Here is a 24,450-nt window from a genome sequence, read left to right as displayed (position 1 = left end):
AGGGGGCAACAAATTTACATTGTTATACAAGCTGTACACTCACTACTTTACATTGTAGCAAAGTGTAATTTCTTCAGTGTTGTCACATGAAAAGATATAATCAAATATTTACAAAAATGTGAGGGATGTACTCACTTTTGTGAGATATTGTATATACAGAGATAAAAGGAGAGTGATCGATAGATAGATCAATAGATGAATGCAGGAAAACACACACACCCACACAGCAACACAGGACAGAGAGACCAATGTATAATTGAACAAGGCATTTTCTCAAAGTCTAAGAGGAAATCATTGAAGGAAATAAGATGTGATGAGTGAACTCTGCTAATGAAAGTGTTGCAACACATGTTATGATGACTATACAGTACACTCAGTGCCTGTGGAAAGTGTTCAGACCCCATCAACTTCTCTACATTTTGTCACATTCTAGACTTAATTTATAATTAATTAATTAGATTTTTTTCCATCAAGCTATACATAATACCTTATATTGACAAAGCAAAAACTTTTTTTTTTCAACATTTGTGCCAATACTGTAGGATAATCTGATGTAAGTTAGTATTCAGATTCTCTATTCAAAGTGCCTTTGGCAGCGATTACAGCTTCTTTTTGGGTATGCTTCAACTAGCTTTGCATACCTGGATTTGGGCTGTCTAGCTTTACTTGAAGATCCTCTCAAACTACATCAGATTGGATTGGGATTCTTTGTGAATTTCAGGTCTCCTTATAGTTCAATGGGTTTTGGCTGGGCCACTCAAGGACATTCACAGACTAGTTCGGAAGCCACTCTTGGCCTGGAGTTATCTTGGCTGTGTGCTTCAGGTCATTTTTTTCCTGAAAGATTAATCTTCACCCCAGTCCGAGGTCCTCTGGGCTCAGAATCAAGTTCTTTTTCAAGGACCTCTCTGTATTTTGCTCCATTCATCCTTTCCTCAATCCCTGACCAGTCTTACAGTCTCTGCAACTCAAAAGCATCCCCATAGCATGATGCTCCCGCCACCATGCTTAAGGTAGGAATGGTATTAGGCAGGTGATGAGCGGTACGTTGCTTTCGCCAGACCTCAGAGGTCAAGTCTTTTTTCCTAGCTCACAGAGTGCTTTAGGCGGCATGTCATATGATTTTACTCAGGAGTCCTTCAGGCAGATTCTCCCATCTCTGCAGAGAAAGTGTGAAGCTAGTAGCCATTGGGTTCTTTTCTTGGTTCTTTAATGTGCTTTTCTTTGTTTTATTGTAAGGTGGTTAGTCTTATTTCTGACTTTTAACCACCATAATATTGTGTTGTTTTCATTGCTAAACTATTGAAGTATTTGCATTGCAAGGGGAAATAGTTGCTTTATAAATGTTGTTCCAAGTTCTGAACATAGGAAAAAACGAATGCAATTAGTTTTGGCAAATTAAATGTGATTGAATCTGCAAAAATATCTGATGCCTAAGTCAAAAAGACATTATTTTTTTCATTTTCATTATTAACATTATTTTATTTATTTTATTGAGTAAATTTACTGTGAACAACCCATTAACATTATAGTACAATGTAAAAAAGAAACAGGGAAAGACTTTCACCTTGACAAATCAGGGATTCAATCTAACAAGATTTCTGTCACAGGTCAGATGCTCAAACTGCCAGGCCAAACGTGAGATGTAGATAAGGACAAGGCAAATATTAGACAAAAAGGTAGATCAGTTGATCATACACCAGAAACTGAGAGGAGTTCTCTTTTCAGCAATGCCATAAATAAAAACATAAGACCATATCCACACTGGAGTCGCTTACCAACAATTCTTTGAATGTTTCAGGGTTGGCCCGTTACAGTTTTACGTAAATCTGTTTTGAAATCAGTGGCGGGACATGATGGAGTCTGAATGCGTTGTGGGCGAATCATGAAATCACAGTCAAGATGTGCAAAGCTTTCAGAGACGTATAGATTAACAGATGTATTCACTGCCACTGGTCTCTCACAGGTAGCAGTACACTTGGAAATGTTTCTAATCAAAGTATATTGGTGTCTTATTTTTCATTGACATTAACAGATTTCTTTGTAATACAATAAAACAAGATTTGTATTACTTATAAGAAAAATCTACTGTATGTTAAAATTAAACAATGGTCTCTAAATAAAGGTCAAAATGTGTGACCTTGGTGGAAGATGGACATTAATCTTATTAAAAAAAACTATATTTAAAGAAGACACGGTTAAAACTATACTTTCACTACTTACTGTCATTTCATTAGTTACTGTCATTACTGATGCTTCAATTTATCAAAACATATACAGTAGATACAGTAGGCTATATAATATTAAGAAAATATAACATTGAAGTCTACTTAATAAATAGGCTCCCAAAGTTCAGAGTTATTGGTTTACCCTGATAAAATTGTCTCACAATATTGACCACTCATTATAATCTATATGACAATTCCGAATTCCTATTTCTGTTTTCCACCTCTGGATCAAATGAGGATGTGACATCAGTACCAAGCAGAATGTGGTCGGACGGCCGTGTCTAGTGAAGATGTGGGCGTCCTGTTCTCAATAGATTATCATCATGCAGTCAGACACAAGGCTCTAATGCCGGCAGGCCTAGCCAAAAGACATCTGTGTGTGTGTGTGTGTGTGTGTGTATTTGTGCGTTTACGCTCCTGCATGTATACAAGGTGCGTGTGAAAGTGACACAAGCCCTATGTTGCCGCCCCAGTTTCAGCCATAACGCATCAATGGGCTGACATGGGATAATGTCGTCCGATGGTGTACACAAGTCCCTATCATCCACCCGACGCCTCACATCAGAGCTGTCGACGATGCCATTCCTCCAGGAGGGATTGACACGCATCATCTCATCTTCAACAGATAGTGCTCTGCTTGGAATCGCCCAGGCAGACCTCAGTTTATGTGTGTAGAAGGCTGGTGCAAAGTGCCTTTCTTCCCAGAGGAGAAACTTAATGACAGGCTCAAAATAACAAGATACTAGCTAGCTAAAACATAAACAAACAGCCGTTGCATCAGTGTTTGCATTTAATTAAGAGACCACTTCACATTTTTCTTTCCTTTCCAAAAAAGTCAAAAAGGAAGGTTTTGAGTGAGGAACAGAAGGGTTAAAATTAAGAGACCACTGCAAATTGAATGCTTCTGTTCCTCACTCAAAACTTTCCTTTTCAACTATTTTGGAAAGGAAAGAAAAAGGTGCAGTGGTCTCTTTATTCTTTCCGGATCTATAGATTGTGTATATACGATTTCAGACTAAGTGATGCCAGTATGTTTGACTTCGCCCTAATCTTTTCATTTGGTTAATAGAGATGGCGTTGCTGACAATATTACGGACCGTCATGAATGACTTCGCTTTTTACGGGCAAAGTTGGCTGGACAAGTAACAGATGTCAACCCGTGAAAGAAGGAGAAATAAGCAATTCCCTATAAAAACCAACGCCGCCTCCTGAGAAAAAGCTTCCATTGCCCCCAGAGCCGTGGCCCCCTGGGCCTCCTGAAATGGTAAATACCTGGGCCCCCTCAGAGATGACTCAGTTCTGAATCATATCCACCTTCCTCTGCACTGGCTACGGCCCAGATTGCAGCCATCACAGCGCTCTGATCAACGGCCGAGAATGGTTCATTAGCACTCTGGACTGCACAACGTGTCGTGTTGTTGCGGAGGGGGAGAGCCCTCCGAACTAAATCGCCACTCTGTGATTTCAAAGCAACAATTTCTGGCCAGCCTGCGCACGTTTCTCCCCGTGCACGTGCTGCGTGTCCCGCACATGGTTTCCATTAAACCGCAGTCTCACGACTGAAGCTGTCCTCGTATGAACACAGGGCACATGCGGACAGGCAGACAGACGAACTGTGTCTGTGAACTCTAGACTACGTCTTCCTGAGACAGCCAGCCCAATGGCACGCGTGTGGAAATGTGTCACGTATCAAAATGTTTATCAGGATCAGGCGAGACTTAGAGTTCAAATCCGTCTGTATTTGATTTTAAATTAGCCATAGATGTTGATCGGAATGTGGATATTATATGGTTTTACTCTTCAAACGAACAAACACTTGTGAAATTAAGGCGCAATTCATTTTATGAGACCCAAAAATAACATACTGATGCTGACATGATTAATAAAGCTCTTGAGCATTTTTCGCATTTTGACCCCATGGAATTTGTTGAAAACTAAGACTTTTATAACTATAGAACCTCAGTAGTCCAATTGCTGTTCTATAAGTAGTAGATCTTACACAGTTTGATAGGTAATGCAAGCCTACAATACCCAACTAATACACACACACATTAAAATTGCACTGTGTTATTTAAGAAGCACCCCTCTTACAAACCTGACTTGAACAAAATGTCATATATGTTATGCTTCCTGATGTATAAATATACATTTTATTTTATTTTAACACTATTTGTGGAACAGATAAGTCTGTGAAAAAAAATGCCCCCCTACTCTATAGAACTTTTTGATCCCTACATGACATCTGTTCAAAGTAGTGTACTATATAGGGAACAGCATGGCATTTGGGAAGCAAGCGCGTCGTACCATTTAGCGCAGAAACCCAAAAGTACACAAGCATCCAGCATTTGCTCAGTGGGCCCAGAACCAGCAGAACACATAAGTAAGCCCTCCCGGGCGGGCCTAACGAGAAAGGTCAACAGGGCAAATGACCAGCCATACAGAAGCAAAGATGGTGCATCCTGAATGGCACCAGGTGTCTCACACAGTCCAAAGATCTGACCAGAGTCTCACGGGTCTGTGGTGAAAAATAAGCACATTGATAAAAAGAACTGAATAGGGCACAGGTTTGTAATTGGGGTTTAATGGACAGTTATCAGGTTAAGAGAAGAAGCATTGCATGTGATCGAGAGACAGAAAGAGAGAGAGAGAGATAGAAAGCACACACCTGCTGTTCTGTTGAGTTTGCATTAATCATTATGAACTTAACTGCCTCAGGCCCTGGTCTAATGTAGTACACCATGTAGGGAGGAGGCTTTCATTTGGGACGTCAACAGTGCTGATGAATCCTGGTAAATTATGAGCAAAATACCTAAATACAGATCTCAGCAAACAACTTGGTTTTTGTCCAAATCAGCTTGTAATCATGGACGATTACGTGTAGTTGGTCTCCTCAACCAGCGCAATCTAGATAAGGTATGGATTCATCCCAAATACAATGCTCTCGCGTTTTGCTTTTCATTTACAGGGACATCCTAGTGCATAGAGATGGCATATCACTGCTGAACAAAAAACTTTAAAGTCAGTGTCTCTCTGTCACAAGTGCTGAATATTGTACAATACTAACAAAATGCTGCTGACATGTTGAGCGATTAGCATAACCTCCTGATGGGGACTTCCTGTTTCACAATTTTCTATCAAGGTAAAAACAACAATACCTTATCAAGTTAACACGCTCAAGTTAATAGGATGCTCTGTGAATAGCTGTGATTCAGAATATAGGTGTTTCTTGATTTTATCACACATAACATAGTAACTTTTTAAAAAACATATATAGTACGTTTTAACAGCAAACTGTATGTGACCCAGCCTCAAGCCTGACAACTGTTATTAAATAAGAGTTGGATGGCAACAACATCTTTGACATCTGTGTTGCTCTGGAAACTTGTGTGGAATAAGTCAATGTAACTTCTCTAAGCTGTGCCCAGACTGAGCGGATGAAGTAAATTTAACCTGTCCAAGCTGTGCCCAAACTACCCAGAAACACATATAATTCAAAACATTGGTTTGGCTCAGAACAGTGGCCTCATCATAAAAGTCAAGGAGGCTTGAGGTTAACAGAAGGGTTGAGGTTAAACAATATGATTGAGGTTAAACAGGATGGTTGAGGTTAAAAGAAGGGTTGAGGTTAAACAGGAAGGTTGAGGTTAAAAGAAGGGTTGAGGTTAAACAGGATGGTTGAGGTTAAAAGAAGGGTTGAGGTTAAACAGGATGGTTGAGGTTAACAGGAGGTTTGAGGTTAACAGGTGGGTTGAGGTTAACAGGTGGGTTGAGGTTAACAGGAGGATTGAGGTTAATGGGAGGGTTGAGGTTAATGGGAGGGTCACAGGAAGGTTAAGTTCAATGGGGGGGGTTAAAAGAAGGGTTGAGGTTAAACAGGATGGTTGAGGTTAAAAGAAGGGTTGAGGTTAAACAGGATGGTTGAGGTTAACAGAAGGGTTGAGGTTAAAAGAAGTGTTGATGTTAACAGGAGGATTGAGGTTAATGGGAGAGTTGAGGTTAACAGGTGGGTTGAAGTTAACAGGAGGATTGAGGTTAATGGGAGAGTTGAGGTTAACAGGTGGGTTGAAGTTAACAGGAGGATTGAGGTTAATGGGAGAGTTGAGGTTAACAGGTGGGTTGAAGTTAACAGGAGGATTGAGGTTAATGGGAGGTTTGAGGTTAATGGGAGGGTCACAGGAAGGTTAAGTTCAATGGGGGGGTTCACAGGAGGGTTGAGGTTAACAGGAGGGCTGAGGTTAACAGGAGGGCTGAGGTTAACAGAGGGGTTAACAGAAGGGCTAGGAAAGAGATGACAGCCTTTTTCCCCCTCAGGGGAGAGTATGCAGGGCACATGGACACCAGACTTAATCTGGTTTACAAAACTCTGGTTGGAATGCAGGGAGAGACCTACTTCAGAGAATGGTGTACAATGTAGCAGTAAAAGTCCACCAGAACTCATATCCAGTTAATATGACCACGCGGAAGACAAAGAACACACACACACACACACACACACACACAAACACACACCTGACCAGGCAGTGCTTGAAGCAGGCAATGAAAATGTATGTGAAGGACATCTCTCTTGCTGCCTGTCATTCCAATCCTCTCTCGGAATGAGGAAATCACAGCAATGTAACAGAATGCAATACATTTGAGTGACGGCACTCAGGATAAATCAAAGCTCACACACACACACACACACACACACACACACATACAAACACACATGCACCGCGCACTGCTCAATCACTACACGCCCAGCATGCATTGCTTGAGAGAGACGGCTGCACAATCAAAGATTACGAGCATCAATAATGGCATTGGGGTTTGAGGTTTTGGGCATGACAATGTCCTAAGCCTTTGTAAATTCAACAACACGTGTTAGGCGACTTGTCCGATCTAAGAGGGGCCGTGGCTACAGACATCCGGTCCATATTTTAAAACAACACACGGGCTAATCTCTGGTGAGTATTTTTGACGTACACAGAAATGCTGAAGCTGTTTCATCTGTCTTTTCTTCAAAAACAATCCATGAATGCATTTTCCTCGAGTTCACACACCCCTCCTCCGCCCCAAATCTGTGATATCCAATTCTACCGATGATCCTGTCTTGCTGCAGCAACGTCCAGCAACTCCGGCAACCAAGTCTTGGCATGTATTTCTAGGCATCCAAAATGAGCCATTCAGCTTTTTTCCACGCAGCACATCCAACCAGTACTTCAGATAAGGACACTTGATTGACCTCGGCTGACTTCCTCAGGTGCCCGATCAAGTAAAGTAAGGTGGAGGGCAGTGAGACATGGAAGTCCCCACTGAAGATGTTGCCCTCTGCCCAGGGCAACTAATTAACATTAGGAACAGGAGGGCTTTCAATGATTTCATCCTCAAAATGCCTGCCAAGTATAACTCTGCAGTTTTCAGTGAAGACCATAGGGATCATTGTATCAGCGCCTGTGCTCTCAACAGCACCCCAGTCAAACGGCTTCCTCTCATTATCAGTAAACGTTTGCTAGCGCACTCTACTGAGAAGGCCTTCCTACACGAGGCAGCACACAAACGGGCACGTCCCAATAATGGTCCTGTTTTAAAAATGCTTTCCTCTAAGGCATTAATGAACATGCTCCGCTTAGATCAATAAATCGCCACAGCCCCTGGTTCACCAATCTGGAACAAGCACAGACTCTGGCGCGGAGCTATAGCCTTCAGAAAGCCCTCTAATTGGCAACTCTTTGGGATCTAGTACTCTGTGCACTGTTTGGAAAAACCTGCAGCCTGTTGCTGCAACGCCCAAAAACGTTCACGAGATGCTGTCGAGTCCCAATAGAAACATCTCCTCCTAGCTGCCCAGGGCACAAAAAGTTGAGAACACTTATGTCTGACACACACAGAATTATTGAAAGCTTGAATGACCTCTTTGTTTTGTCTGTCCATGCCTTCAAATCTGCACTGCTGCTCCCGTTCCACGTAGAACCCCCTGCCTCTGTTCTCCTGTCTCACAGTTCAGTTTTGATAGGTTCAGAAGGAGCTCAGAAAATATTGACTGGTAAAATTCTACTGCCATTGAGTATCTGGCCCCCCTTTTTTTTACGTTTTACGCACATATCACACAACCCCCCATCACCTGTCCAATTAAACTCTCAGTACTGAATTCTGAAATTCCCCCGGACTGGAAACCTGTCATTCCTCAAACGAGGCGACAAAGGTGGACCAAACTGTTACAGGCCAATTAACATGCTAATAAAGAAACAAATAACTCTTCATTTTGAGTCCCACCAAACTGTTTCTGTAGTGCCTTAAGGCTTCAGGCCATGGGTGTGCATGAACAGCGCTGAAGGTCTTGAACATCATTATAACAGCCTTAGACAGCAAGCAGTACTGTGCATCTGTTTTTACTGAGCAGGCCAAAGCCTTAAATTCCGAAAATCACCTCATCCTAATCAATAGACTCAGCAGCATCTGGTTCTCAAAATAACTACCATGTCTGACTCAAAAATAACTTTTCTGACAGTCAACATTGGGTCCAATGCAGAACTGAAAAAGAACAAATGAAGAAATCAGTTCATGGAAAAATATAATGTGGTCCTTCTCTGAATGTTGGCCACCCCTGGACCTGCTTACTGTAAGTAGCGGAGCTCTAGACATACCCTTAGCTTTCAATGTCACCAATGGAGCAAGACAATCAGAATGGAACCTTTTGTGTTCTTCCAATGGCTGGAAAGTCGTCATGGAGGGCGGTGACATGTGTTGGAAAGCAGAGGAGCACAAGTTGGGCCAGGCCATCTGCCTGCGTAAGACGCTAAACCGCTTGGAACAGCAGGTTTGTTGCGGGTTTCACCGACCCCTGGTCAATTCAGTTCTTCTTCAGATGTCATTGTGATGTCATTGTAATGTCATTACGAGTTAGATCAGACCACCATGACGAATTAGAGTGCTCCACAGGACCGCAAATGATTGGTTCTGAGACTGGTTCTGTCTCTGGTTCTGGGTCATTTTCACTCTGTGTAAATGAATATACTATATGTACATTGAAAATCTTTGTTTGATTGTTGTGTATTTTTATTAAGTGTCGGACCTGTGGAAGACTAGATGTTGAGAAGGCACTAGCTAACAGGGATACAAACAAACAAAGAAACACATGCAGACTGTCAGGTGAGTGTGTGTGTGTGGGTGAGCATGTGTATGTTTGCTTGAATTGGACACATTGGATTGTGAAGATTCTGTGTGTGTGTGAGTGTGTATATTTGTGTAGAGTATCTGAACTCACCCTCCTTGGCTGGCTGGTATCGGGCCTCTCCCTGGTTGATGCTGTTGGGAGTTTTCAACACTACCTTTTTGTTCTTTTCAACTTTCCTGTTTCCAATTTTCACTGAAAAGAGATATTAAAAAAAATTGGTCACAAACTGGATTTACTAACTCAAAAGCTTTCCTTTTGCCAACAGACAAATCGACATAGCTAAAGTCTGAGGGGAGTTTTTAGCAATGCTGTAACATTTTACAACTGTAGGACTTATTCAACGTATTATCTTAAAGTTAAAACCAAACATCAATCAATTAATCAGTCAATCCCAAATATTTCAGAAAGACTATTTTCTGTCAGCAGTTCACAAAGTGATTTCTAGATACCAGTCCTTGAATCTAGCAGAGCAAGCATTTCAGTGGCAGAAGCAATGTTGCTAGGAAATGTTCTAGATGAGATAGGGACATGGGTCTGAAGAACCAAGCTCTGGGAGAACCAAGCTCTGGGAGAACCAAGCTCTTGGAGAACCAAGCTCTGTGAGAACAAAGCTCTGAGAGAAATCGGTTCTTATAGTATCCGGCTCTGAGAGAACCAAACTTTCAGGTTATGAAAACATACGCATTCCAAAAAGAGCAAAGTAGACTTGGATGTGCTGAAGGTTTATTTTATGTGATTGGATGTCAGGTCAGGACAGATAGGCCCCACGTGATAACAATCTGTCTCACATCTGAAAGCTCTTAACCCATTGTGTCTGTGTGTGTCTGTGTGTGTCTGTGTGAGTGTGTGTGTGCGTGAGTGTTTAAATTCTAATCCCAGTTTCACATAAACAGTGATAAATTAACATCAGAACAATGCGAACAATGCCCCTGCTCTGCAAATCATTTGGCTGATTGATTCAAACATTGTGCTTTCAAGGGAGATGCAGATTGTGAAATAGTTTCGAATTAGTTCAGTATCTTCAACACAAGGCTCTTTGTGTAATTCATACATTCATATTTAGAAATTGAGTAAATTACAGCTCTGAAATACAGTATATTTTATACTGTGGTTGTTTTAAAATTATATGTTTTATTCAGTCGTTATTCACCCCAGACCCTAATACCAGCCCCAGACCCTAACATCAGCCCCAAACCCCAGACCCTAACACCAGCCCCACACCCCAGAACCTAACACCAGCCCCAAACCCCAGACCCTAACACCAGCCCCAAACCCCAGACCCTAACACCAGCCCCACACCCCAGAACCTAACACCAGCCCCAAACCCCAGACCCTAACACCAGCCCCAAACCCCAGACCCTAACACCAGCCCCACACCCCAGAACCTAACACCAGCCCCAAACCCCAGACCCTAACACCAGCCCCAAACCTCACACCCCAGACCCTAACACCAGCCCCACACCCCAGACCCTAACAACTGCCCCAGACCCTAACACCAGCCCCAGACCCCAGACTCTAACACCAGCCCCAAACCCCAGACCCTAACACCAGCCCCAGACCCTAACATCAGCCCCAAACCCCAGACACTAACACCAGCCCCACACTCCAGACCCTAACACCAGCCCCAAACCCCAGACCCTAACACCAGCCCCACACCCCAGACTCTAACACCAGCCCCACACCCCAGAGCCTATAACCAGCCCCAGACCCTAACACCAGCCCCACACCCCAGACCCTAACACCAGACCCTAACACCAGCCCCAGACCCTAACACCAGCCCCACACCCCAGCCCCACACCCCAGCCCCTAACACCAGCCCCAGACCCCAGACCCTAACACCAGCCCCACACCCCAGACCCTAACACCAGACCCTAACACCAGCCCCAGACCCTAACACCAGCCCCACACCCCAGCCCCTAACACCAGCCCCAGACCCCAGACCCTAACACCAGCCCCAAACCCCAGACCCTAACATCAGCCCCACACCCCAGAACCTAACACCAGCCCCAAACCCCAGACCCTAACACCAGCCCCAAACCCCAGACCCTAACATCAGCCCCACACCCCAGAACCTAACACCAGCCCCAAAACCCAGACCCTAACACCAGCCCCAAACCCCAGACCCTAACACCAGCCCCACACCCCAGAACCTAACACCAGCCCCAAACCCCAGCCCCTAACACCAGCCCCACACCCCAGACCCTAACACCAGCCCCAAACCCCAGACCCTAACACCAGCCCCAAACCCCAGACCCTAACACCAGCCCCACACCCCACACCCCAGACCCTAACACCAGCCCCAAACCCCAGACCCTAACACCTGCCCCAGACCCTAACACCAGCCCCACACCCCACACCCCAGACCCTAACACCAGCCCCAAACCACAGACCCTAACACCGTAATACCAGTTACCTAGGATAGAAATTATCTTGGTAACTATATTCCCGTCAAGGCTTCCTGGCCTAGAAACGGTTCTCTAATCGAATGCGCAACTGTGCAACATGCTTTGTTATCTGAGAATTGTATTATGAATATAAATAAATTATGAAAACATCAGCTGAAAATAATGTCCTTGTTGCCATACCTGCAAAATTAGTTTTGCTGCCATATTGGTTCATTTGTCAAAACATTTTGACACTGTTGATCAATCAGTCTTGTTGAGTAAGCTGTCCTTTTTGTACTTTTGACATAAACATATTGCAGTGTTTTATGCTGTAGATCAGGGCAGAACCCAGGCTATTACGAACTATGGAGTACAATCAGAATGACATAAATCATATTTAAAGGAGTAACACAAGGTTTGATTCTGCCCTATACCCCAGTCCTATACCAAAGTTACATACCCAAGCCCTATACTGTACTTAAGCTCTATAGCCCAGCTCCTATCCCCCTGCTCTACACCCCAGTATTATTCCCCAGCTCTATACTTGAATCCTAAACCCCAGGTGTATAACCTAGTTATACTGTATACCCAAGCCCCAGGCTACCCCAGCACTATACCCTAGTCCTAGACCCTAGTCCTACACCCCATCCTCAGTCTACCCCAGTTGAGGCACATGTAAGGATGCCTGGAGCATTGAGTCAATGTAGCCACAGCTGCTCCCAATTACCAGCCAATAGCATGCCACGCCACTCTCCGGACTGTTATACCACATTCCAATAGGCCTAAGCTTGTTCTTATCCAATCGCGCGGCCAGGTTTACACATGCCCACAACGGTTGAACTAACCATCGAACTGCTGCTGAGCACGCTCCGTGATGCCCACCAAGCTCGCCGGAGATGGACTTCAGCCGTGGTAAACAAAAGGGACTGCGAGAGACCCTGATTTAATAAACGTCACGTGTGTGTCTCGTGTGTGTCTCGTGTGTGTCTCGTGTGTAAGCCGATTCCCTGTGATGTCCTCCCCCGCGGTAGGAATACCCCCCCCCCCCAAACAGGCTGTGGGACCGCTCACATCCGACTGACTGTTCAGCGAGGTCAGTACATTATCCCTCAGGTAATGCACTGAGGGATAATGCAGTGTTTGGGAAGCGCTGTCTGTTTTACATTACCACCATGTGTGCTTTTTCTCAGAAGAGCAACATCAGATGATCAACAGGGGAGTTGCGATGTTTATGCTTGACACTGAAGTGCGACAAATAACATTGCGTGAAAGTGCGTACGAGGCAATAGAAAACAGCACATGATTTCAGGGCCCCCCCCCATCCTGTTTCTGCGAAAAGCTGCACGTTGAAGTTGGGGAAATGGAACCGCTCTGACGATTCACAGAATTATGGACGCAAGAACCAACCACCCGGGATTTAAAATGATGGTCATGACCATGATTTGAGGCTACATAATCTTCATTTACATTGTTTACTTTTGTTTACAAACACTGAAAAGAGACATGCTGGCGAGGTTGTAACCTGTGGGCAGAAATTGCTGGACCTACAGCCTAAACTTGCAGTGGAAACCCTGGAGAATAACACTCCAAATTAGTTGATTTCTCATTGTTACCATATCAAGTGATTATGATCCCATGCAGCTGGTCTAGATTCTCCACTCCCACCTCAGAGTATACATTGCACTAGCTGAAGCTTCGGAAACTTTGGAAATGTATTGGGCTCAAACTGTGTACAAATATCGACTAGCTAGGCCATAAAGGCACAAGGGTGTATGAATATGTTCAATATACCATGGCTAAGAGATTTTCTTAAGCATGACACATCACAGAGTACCTAGACACAGTGGTTAGCCGTGGTATATTGATATTATATCACAAACCCCAGAGATTGCTTTTATTGCTTTTATAAAAAAGGTTCTGATGCAATTAAAGAAGTAAAAAGTGACATAATATCATACCCATGCTATATGCTATCATAAACTGGTTGTAAAGAAGCGTGAACAATGTTGTTTGCAATTGAGGTCAGTTATGAAGGTGATTTTACTGTGTTCTGAGGATCTAGCATGGGAACGTGGCGACAACCAAGATGCCATTTTATAGTTGAAATTGGCCCATAGTGCTCTAAAGGGGTAGACAGTTCAGCTCAGCTTATAAGGCACAGTCTTTTACTCAAAGATTAATGTGTATCTTTAGTTAAATCGGAAGACCTAAAATAGCTAAGACAACTTCAGATTTCCCCTTTATCAAGCAGTTATTAGGCCTATACAGGCTGTAAACCTGAAACCTCCTATTAATTCTGGGCTTGCCGTTTCAAAAAGCTGTTGTTTGATGTTTGATTGTTATGTGGATTACAATTAATCAAAACAAATGTGTAGTGGTCAATATGTTTTTCCTCAGGGCAAATTCAGTTTGACGTCTTAAAAAGGAAATTACAAACTTCAGAAGCCTTTTAAAAAACCCCAATACGCCACAAATCCACTTCAGCTGTTGAGCAGGACGATCCTGCTGGCAACAGATGAATTAATATACCCCATACGCACCTACACAGACGGTTACGGTAGGAGCGTTTTAAAAGCACTGTTAACATGCTGATACGTGGTTTTTGGACGGCTGTATCCACCAATGAAACGCAACCCTTCTTTAGAGTGGGACGTCCCGGAGGGCCGTCGGTCTTCTCGTCGTACACAGGAGTACCCGGGATTGACGTTTAAAAAAACGAAACATCGCTCACTCTGTGTCTGGGGGCATGTATTCGTGCAATTAGATATGTTAGTGTAAGGGCAACAACAAAGAAATCAGTATTGTGCACCCGTGTGCGTCTGTGTGTTAAGACGTGTGTGTGTGTGTACCTTCAGTTGCCGTGGTCTTGTCTGATTCTCTATCACTGTCTGCCTTGCCACTGTGCTCCCTCTTGGTTGCCTTGTGGCCGGTGGGGCGCTTGTTAACGTCCGTCTCACGTGCCCCTTCAAAGAAGGGCGCCGGTGGTATTATGTCTTCGTCGGGTCCTGGGACGTCATGGTACCGGTCTCTGGTGAGAAGCTCCTGCATGTAGTAATCCTCGTCTTCAGCGGGAGCTGCAAAACCACGGCTCACATCCAGGTCAAGGAGCACTAAGACCAGCCCCATTAGAGGGAGTGTGAGGACGGAGAGGCGGCTGAGACGCTGGCCCGACATGGTGGCCTGTCCTCGGGGATGTATCTTCGCCGACTGGTGGTCCTCCCGGTACTGGCTGGAGCTGGTTCTGGGGGCTCCAGGGCTCCTTCTGCGTCCCATCAACCGCTGCTCCGCCTCGCCTCGCTCTCTGCAACTCCCGAACAGATGGAGGCTCCGACGGGAAAGATCACAAAGTTCCCGGAGCACTACAAGTTATTGAAGACAGCAGCGGAGCCAGGAGGTCCATGGGAGACTCACTGCCGTGGAAGAATGGGAGGGAAGGAGAGAGCGAGAGAGAGAAAGAGAGGGAAAGAGGGGGGAGAGCGGGATTTTCTTTTTCTAGAAGTTGGCAGGTGTCTCAAGCTCTCCAAATCCTTTGATGGAATAGAAGGACTTTTGTCTTTAACCCTTTGGGTAAAAGAAAGATCTTAGCCAGAGATTAACTTGACGTGTCAGGCCTTACCCTTCACAAGTCCATTCCCTTCAGTTCCTATTTGTAATAACCTCGTACTGTATATAAAACAATTAGTTTACAGTGTTCATAACATTCATATTTTATCCAATTCATTTGGATTTTAATCTCTCCTGAAAGAATACAATTTGTTAATTGCAAAGTAGATTTTCAAAATGTACTTCTGTGAACATCATATTTGACATTTTTCTTATTTTTTGGTATAATGCAATGAAATGTCATGCTTTCTTTCAGATGGTTTGTTTGTGGCAATCGCTTCTGTAGGAAGACAAATTCCTGTGATAAGTGTCAAAGGCAAAAACAAACAATGACCTCTTGTATTCTGGACTAAATGCTTCCATATGCTGTGTTTTATATTGTGTTGCAGTAGCTCTCATGTTTGGGGTTTTACAAATAATCTAGTGATTGTCTTCCCACTCTGATAACACACAACAATAATTGTTTTATTCTGTATAACAGCAGATTATTTTAAGCATGTTAATCGCTTTACAAAACAGGAAGTATTTAACATCAACACAGACACAACAGAAGTGATGATGTCAATTTGACACACCTTTCCCCACTTCATGGTCTTGACGAAGAGGGAGTGGCAGAAGACAGTTGAGAACAGTTGGAAACAGTTAACAAGATCACAGAAAGCAGTTAGATCAACAGTTCAGATCAGGCTCAGCATAGTCCCTGCACACTGTAAACTGCAATATTCAGTTTTTATTAAATGTAGTCATCAACCTATTTCAATTTCCCCTCTTACCACCAGATGATGCAACTTTTCTCAGAAATGTTTTTCACCTGTGAAGTTTCAATCCCTGGGATAGAGTATTATAGTGAGATGGGCAGAATTTCAGCACTGCGATTTGACTTTAGAGACTCTCTGCTTTAATCATTAACCCCTCTCACTCTGTCTAGTCTGTGGTAGGGCCATGGGTGTCTGAGTTGGTGTGTTTGTGTTCTTCTTTTACTAACTTAGTGGGGTCCAGTAGTAAAACAAGGGAAAACCATGTGTATTTGTCCGGTCCTAACTTTCACAAAAAGCTTCATATAATTTAGTGTTCAGTTTATGGTTAGGATTAGTTTTAGGATTAGGGATACGTTTGGGGACTGAAGGTTAAGTTTAGGAGTTGGGGTTAGATTATGTTTAGATATTTTATTAGGTTATTGAGGTCAAGGTTAGGTTAGTGATTATGTTTACGGCTAATAGCATTTTTTTTTTTAAATGTACTGGTCCTCACTTTGATAGTAAAAACAACAATTGTGTGTTTGTACAGTACATCTGTAAGCCAAGCAAACTTTTCTTTTCACTGCTGAGAGGAGCAGGGGGAGCCATAATTCTCTTTTTCCTCATGATTTGTCATCCAGACCAGAACAGCTTTCAGATGAGGGGGGTGAGAGGGGAGGAAGAGGAAGAGAGAGAGTGAAAGCACACTGGAGAGAAAGAAGACAGAAGGTGGAAGGGAGAGAGATAGTGAGAAATAAATAGAGAAGTGTTGGCTTCTTGTTCACTAAAACAGACCACGTTTAGCAATAAGTATTGATATAATAATCAGTTGGGTTTTATTGGGATTTCATACTAAGCATATGATACAATAAGAATCCCACTTTTAGTCACTTTTATTGTTTTAGAAACCTGATACAAAACCACAAAATCTCAAATGACATTAGTGTTATTGCTACATGGACATTTATTAAAGATTCAATACAGGACAACATTTTATACGTCTAATTTTTGGCTGAATTTGTAACGTATATATATCTTTAAGAATCTCCAAGCAAAGTCAATGTAATACCTCAGAAAGCCATGAAATTCCAGGTTGGAAAACAGTTTTTATTCTGAACATCCAGGACATGGGTTTTCCATGAGATTGCTTTGGCTTGTAAGCACCACTTTTACAGCAAGTGGCCAAAAATCCTTGAATGAATCTTTAATGAGCTTCTTTCAGCAACCTGGAACTGTTTTCACATCACCATTCATCCAATCCATCTGAGACAATGTCCGCATCATTCCGACATTTTTGGGAATAATTTACCAATAAATTCATTAAAAATCCTACAAGGTGATTTTCTGGATCAATGTGATTTTCCCACATTTTGTCTCTCATAGTTGAAGTGTACCTATGACGAAAATTACAGGCCTTTCTCATCTTTGTAAGTGGGAGAACTTGCACAATTGGTGGCTGACTAAATACTTTTCTGCCCCACTGTACATCATGTGGCTTTCCAGAGACACGAATGACATTTTAAAGCCGGGAAAGAATGAACAACTCTGCAAGCCTGTGATAAGCTGTTACATTTTTACTGTAATATTACATAACCCTGAAATGTTTTGTAACACCAGACTGCCCACTAAGTAGAAGCCTTGACTTTGCTTCTCCAGAGTTGCTATCTGGCTAAATGTATCCTACAATAATTGGTGAGACAGCTTTTGCTGGCATGCTTGGATATGTGGGTTCCTGCATGTGTGATTTGTGTGTACGTGTGTTCCTGTGTCTATGTGTATTTGTGTGTGTGTCTGTATGTCACTAACATCTCATCACTTCAGTGCAGTAGTAGAGTTTGAGCCTGACTCACAAATTCAGGCGCAAGCACATCACACACTCAACACACGCACAAACGCAGACACACACATACACATACACACTCACGGCAGGCCCTTTGCTTTTTCACTGCCCTGGTCTGTCAGCACTAAGCTTCACCATGGCTGCAACCACAGAGATCACAATAAACAATGTTATTGGCTAGTACAGAGACATTACCCAGATATCCTAGCTCACCAAAACAGCATTGCTGCAACACATCATCAACATGATGTAATTGAAAATAACTAATCTTTTGCAATCGAGTGTCACCCTTAATGACTCCAAAAAGTATGCACATCGTTAGTCCCTGCAGGATGCCACAATTATGCAATTTCAGAATAAAATTTCAGACTTCAAACATTTATTTTCAGGCATTTTATGCTAATTGAGAGGGACAGTGGCGGAAGATAGAAGAGGGAGTTTCGCTGAAAGAGTTTTGGTTCGGAGACAGACATACTGCTGCAGTGATCCTATTTTATACTTGACCAACACTTGCATGTTTTCCACAGAAAAAGTGTAGATTCATCTCATTAATTTCAACAAAAACAGACCTGCCCTCTAATACAAAAAGTTAGCAATCTCAACTATTTTCAATCAACCCAAAGGTCAACAAATGGTTTTCTTCACTGGTGCATTTTTGTGACAAATTTGACAAAATCATAGCTGTGAAAATGGACAATAATTGCTGCAGCAAATCAATAGTTTTTGCCTGCAGAAATTAACTGAAATCTCTATGGAATCTTCGAGGGACCTCATGTCATGCAGTGAGTGGAGGATTGGCCAAACAAAAATTCCAAACAGCCTATAGGCTATATGAGAACAGGCTTTTGAACAAGGATCCATATATTTCTATAATGCATTATGTGACCTAAGGTGTATTATTAACACAGGGAAAATTACATTTCTCAGCATTGCAGAAGAATCAATGAGATTTACTATTTGCCCTGGACACACTCTTTCTGATACCTTGTCACTTGAGAGAAGACAGCTGGGGATTCCACATAGCTTGATATGACACACACACACACACACACACACACACAGATAACTACAGCTGCTGACGTTTACTTAGCTTGACAATGCTGTTATACAAATAACAGTTACTGAAAGAAGAAAAAGATTGGAATTGGGCTTCTTGTGTTAATGTAGCCTTAGTGTCCAGCAGCAACGCGGTCGGTCTGTGCTGAACACCTCCCTGGTGGAAGAACACTGCTCCGATCCAAACACCATTTCAGTGCATTGCTTCATTACACCTCTACTGGTGACCTCTAAGGGGGAATGTCACTTGCGTAGAAAACCACAAAAGGTCGAATGGAAATTGGTCTTCCGCCCTGGCGCTGTGGGAGGCTTCAGACACCAAGGGAAGACAGGCGCGGGATGGACGGGGGCTGTGGTGGGGGTAGGGGGGGGGTGGTTTCAGAGAGGAGGTCTCAGGATCAGAGAGTGTGAGGGGGAGAGGAGATGGAGGGAGCGAGGAGGGAAGGGGGGAATCGGGGGTTCGGCGTGGGAGTGCAGCTCAGCAGCGACAGTCCCCAACAGACTGGATAGACTGACGGGTAGGCAGACAGACGGGTAGGCGGGTATAGGGTTAGGCATACAGACGGGTAGGCGGGTATAGGGTTAGGCAGACAGACGGGTAGGCGTGTATAGGGTTAGGCAGACAGACGGGTAGGCGGGTATAGGGTTAGGCAGACAGACGGGTAGGCAGGTATAGGGTTAGGCAGACAGACGGGTAGGCGGGTATAGGGTTAGGCAGACAGACGGGTAGGCGGGTATAGGGTTAGGCAGGGAGACAGGTAGGCGGGTATAGGGTTAGGCAGGGAGACAGGTAGGCGGGTATAGGGTTAGGCAGGGAGACAGGTAGGCGGGTATAGGGTTAGGCAGGGAGACATGCAGGGAGAAATCCTGGGTTCTGTGTTCAACTCTTGAGTGAGTTGAACACGCAATCCTGTTTTTAGATATTTTCTTTTGGTTTGAATCCTTTCCCAAAAGAAACCCCTTAACCGTTCGAAGTAAAATTAGCAAAGGTGTAATTAAACAGTCAAGCCATGGCAAAATGACAATACCCAACGACATGGAATAATTAAAACGTCAAACCACGGCGTCGTTCTGTTGCTGCAGATTTATCAAGGGTAATAATTTTTTGAGGGGATAATAGATTGGAGCCGGCAGACGAGCATTCCCACGTCGCCCACTCCTTGCTAAGACTGTACCCATGAACGAACCCAACTATGCATTAATGACTGTGGGGACGACGGTTTGTTGCAGAACAGGGGGGGAGGTGGGAGAGGAGGTGGAAAGAAGGAGATTATTAGAGAAAAGGAGATGAGATGGAAAAAAAGTGAGAGGGAGGATGGCAGTGGGGGGAGGGCGGGAAGGAAGGAGTGAGGCACGGAGAGAGCGGCGAGATCAGGGGCAGGCGTGGGAGGACGGAGGGTTGAGGCGGTGTGGTTCAAACGTACAGGCGCAGGAAGGCTGACGTGCAGGCACACCGGCCTAATCGATCGTGAATATACAGACGACCATACAAGTAGGAATCGTAAGAGTCATTACAAAATACTACACATACATGTCGCAATACAGCCTAAAGTAAAAGAGCAAACTTGAGTAAATAGGTGTAAATACCGATCAGGCAGTTAATTAAGGTCCAGAAAGGTATCAGGTCAAATACAGAGGAATCAGTGGAGATAATTGTAATAATAATAATATTATAATAATAATACTTGCTGAACATTCAGATGCTTGCACTGTTTCCCATTTAAGTTCTTTAACAGACATACTTATACAAGGCAACTTACATTTACAGATGCATGCCTTTACATACTGGCACTTATCGGAATTAAACTCACGACCTTGGCAATACAAGTACCAAAAGCCTTACCTAGTGGGAAGTCCAGCTTTGTCGGAGGGCGTACAACACATGTTAAACCACATCAGCTTTTTCTAGTGTCATTATGACAGCCCCTTCATTATCGTGGGAATATGAATGAAACCACGGACATCGTCTGTCCCTAGCCATAGTTTGGTCAGGTGTGTGTATTATCAGAGCTTAATTCAAGAAAACATGTATTTACATTTAAGAATTATCTGTTGGATTGAAATATCATCATTGCCCAAAATTTCACAAACGGAGAAACCATGGATTATTTAACAATTTTATATGGAGTCTTAGGACCTGTGTTGAACCCCCAAATGATAATATAAAGTATTTCAAATTATGGTGAAATTGTCCTGTACTGCGATTCTGCAGAAAACACCATGGTAACATGGCTGAGTAGCCCCACCCATCCCAACCCACCCTCACAATAACCCCTCTCACCCCAACCCACCCCAACCCACCACCACCCAAAACCACCCCCACGCACCCCAACCCACCCCAACCCACCACCACTCAAAACCACCCCCACTCACCCCAAACCACCCCAACCCACCACCACCCAAAACCACCCCCACTCACCCCAACCCACCCCATTCCACCACCACCCACCCCCACCCACCCAAACCCACCCCCACTCACCCCAACCCACCCAAATCCAACCCCACTCACCCCAACCCACCCAAATCCACCCCCACTCACCCCAAACCACCCTAATCTACCCCCACTCACCACAACCCATCAACAGCACACTTTGTCAACAGCTCATCATGTTTAATAAGTGGCATCAGCCAGATGTATTCCTCGGCTGAATCAGAAAATTGCACGCTCCATTAGGGCCAGTACATAATGTTTATGTCGATTTTTTAAATATCAACTCAACGATTTTCTGACATATGTACACATGAAATTTGCGGCATGTAGGACATACCCTTAATCTCTGGGTGCTTTCTTCATCTGCAAACAGGCTTTCACAGCCTTACATCTGAGGATGGGAAGATCAAAGAGACAGGCTTCATTATTTTAAAATTAGACAGCACTGAATATTATGTTGCTATTTTCTCTCTGTCCTCCATGTTTTCCTGCTGTCTGACCTGGCTTGTCTAGTAGCCCAATTTACAGCTTTCTCTCTCCCCTGACTACTGCTACATTTGCCTCTTTCCTTGTTGTTATTTACAAAAATGTAGGGACTGAGTTTATGTTTTACAATGAGTACTGTACATTGCAACCTGAAGAAATTATGTACTGTCTATGTTGAACCCATATGCAATACTGTCCAAACCCTAACTCTAACCCTAACCTTTTATAAAGAGAATTGTTGAATAACATTAACAACACTGCTAATGAGCCATATGGTATATTTCCAACAATGCGTTTGCAAGAATATAGTACAGTATAGTACAATATACTATAAAATAGTACAATATATTCCACTTTATTTAAAGGAAATTAAACAATTTCAAATGACTGTCAACATTTTGGGTAGTCTAGATTTCAGCTCTGTGTGCAAGCTTCTCTCACAAGGAAAAAGTATTGGATATTTTCCAGTAATTCTTTTCATTGCAACACAGCTGAAGGGATCTTAAGACAACTTCTCCATACAGAATATTTTCAGATTCTTGAGACCCTTTAGCTCAGCTCGTATTTCCAGGGAAGAAGATGTCTTCTGCACGCAGAATGTTTATTCATGATCAAGCCGACTGAGGTTTTCGTCGTGTACTTGGGGTCATTGAGCTGCAGCAACACGTTTTGGCCTCCTGGCAGAGGCCAACAGGATTCAGGCCAAAAATATCCTGGTACTGTGAAAAGTTCATAAAGCTGTTGATCTTAACAAGGGCCCAAGGATCAGAGGAAGCCAAGTATTCACCAACATGTTTTATAATAGTTACAGGGTTATTTTTTGGATTGGTTTGTATGGCCAAAGAGCTCTGTATTAATGTCGTCCAACTAAGGTAAATACATTTGCACTTGGTTAACAGAGAGAAAGAGACATTTAACACAGGTTAATATGAGAGGGAGAGAGTGAATGGAGTGGTACTGTACTAGAATCAGACACAGTACTGATCAGTAATCTATTGGAGTAATGGACTAGTACTGTACCAGAATCAGACAGCCCTGATCAGTAACTTATAGGAGTAATGTACTAGTAATGGACCAGAATCAGACAGCCCTGATCAACAGTCTGTAGGAGTGGTACCAGAATCAGACAGCCCTGATCTACGGTCTGTAGGAGTGGTACCAGAATCAGACAGAGCACTGATCAAAGAAACATACCCACGACATCCACTTCCCTGGTCTTCCAGATCAGAGGAGAAGGTAGGTGGCTGAAACAGTGTCTGCAGTCTGTGTGTGTGTGTGTTTGTGTGTGTGCATCTGTGTGTATGTGTGTTTGTGTGGGTGCATCTGTGTGTGTGTGTTTGTGTGTGTGCATCTGTGTGTGTGTGTGTGTGTGTGTGTGCATCTGTGTGTGTTTCTGTGTGTGCATCTGTGTGTGTGTGTTTCTGTGTGTGCATCTGTGTGTGTTTCTGTGTGTGCATCTGGTTAGATCTTACTGAACTCATGAGCATAGAAAAACCAGAAAATATTTGACTCATTGGGATCTTTTGGCGGTCCCCGTGAGGCAAAGGTCAATTTACGGCTCAGGGTTTAGGTTAAGGGTCAAACTTACAATGTATTTAATAGTTAGAATTGGGGTTTCTTTAAGGTCCAGGTGTTGTTGGTTAAGTTTAGGGTTAAGGTTAGGCATTACATATAGGTAAAGTTTAGGCATAAATGTAACTTTATTGAGGTTAAGGTTAGGGTTAGGTTTAGGGTTAGATTAAGGTAAGGGTTAGGTTTAGGGTTAAGATTAGGGCAAGGGAGCATGCAATTTAAATTTTCTGGTCCCCATGAGGTTAGCTGTACCAACTTGCATGTGTGTGTGTGTTTGTGTGTGAGTGTTTGTGTGTGTGTGTTTGTGTGTGAGTGTGGGTATTCACCCAAATAAACAGATTAAACCTCATTACCCGTCAACACAGACAGGTTTTGGGATGTGCTTGATGATTGGATTTCAGAAACTATCAGGTTTCTGTTCAGCTCGCATATTGCAATTTCCCTGCGATTGACGACCACAGTCCTGTTTAGTACATCTCGAGCACGCTAGCGTAAATTCAAAAGATATGTGAATTATTATGCAAACTAAGCTGAGTCTATCGAGTGTTGTATTCTCCCTTTTAATGAAAACAAGCCCATATTGTCTATTCCCATCCCTTTCACATTTAAACACTGCACTGTTAGAAAACAGCAGCAGCTTACACGTGACAGTTCACCTTGATTTGATTTTGCAAAGCGTGACACTTCTGGATCTCATTCCCATGGGGGGGACCAGTATGATTTAGCTTTTTTTTCTTCAGATGTCAGCACTCACTACTATAAGTCACTCTGGACAGGAGGAGATATGTTTGGCAGGATCAGATAATTACCAGGACATCTGAAGAGGAAACAAGACATTGACAAAGTGAGCGGTACTGTGTCTGTTTAGCTTATTGTCATTGTTGTGCTGTTAGCCTCTTTCTAGTTTCTCTTTCTAAACGTATCTAATTTTGTCTCATGTACTGTCTACTAGTACGC

At 43.3% G+C, this 24,450-nt stretch overlaps 1 protein-coding gene across 1 annotated transcript in view; it reads right to left on the bottom strand.

Moving 5' to 3' along the window:
- cpxm2 (carboxypeptidase X (M14 family), member 2) overlaps positions 1 to 15,187 on the bottom strand; it is a 53,028-nt gene extending 37,841 nt beyond the window's left edge. The window contains 2 exon segments of the mRNA XM_010868891.3: positions 9,475 to 9,576; positions 14,618 to 15,187. Coding sequence (XP_010867193.2) covers positions 9,475 to 9,576; positions 14,618 to 15,041 — 526 coding nt within the window. The 5' untranslated portion in view covers positions 15,042 to 15,187.
- Positions 15,188 to 24,450: the final 9,263 nt, after the last annotated feature.

The sequence above is a fragment of the Esox lucius genome, chromosome 6, assembly GCF_011004845.1.
Source record: "Esox lucius isolate fEsoLuc1 chromosome 6, fEsoLuc1.pri, whole genome shotgun sequence".
NCBI classification, from domain to species: domain Eukaryota; kingdom Metazoa; phylum Chordata; class Actinopteri; order Esociformes; family Esocidae; genus Esox; species Esox lucius.
The sequence above is the reverse complement of the archived record's forward strand: the minus strand, read 5'-3'. Positions and strand labels throughout refer to the sequence as shown.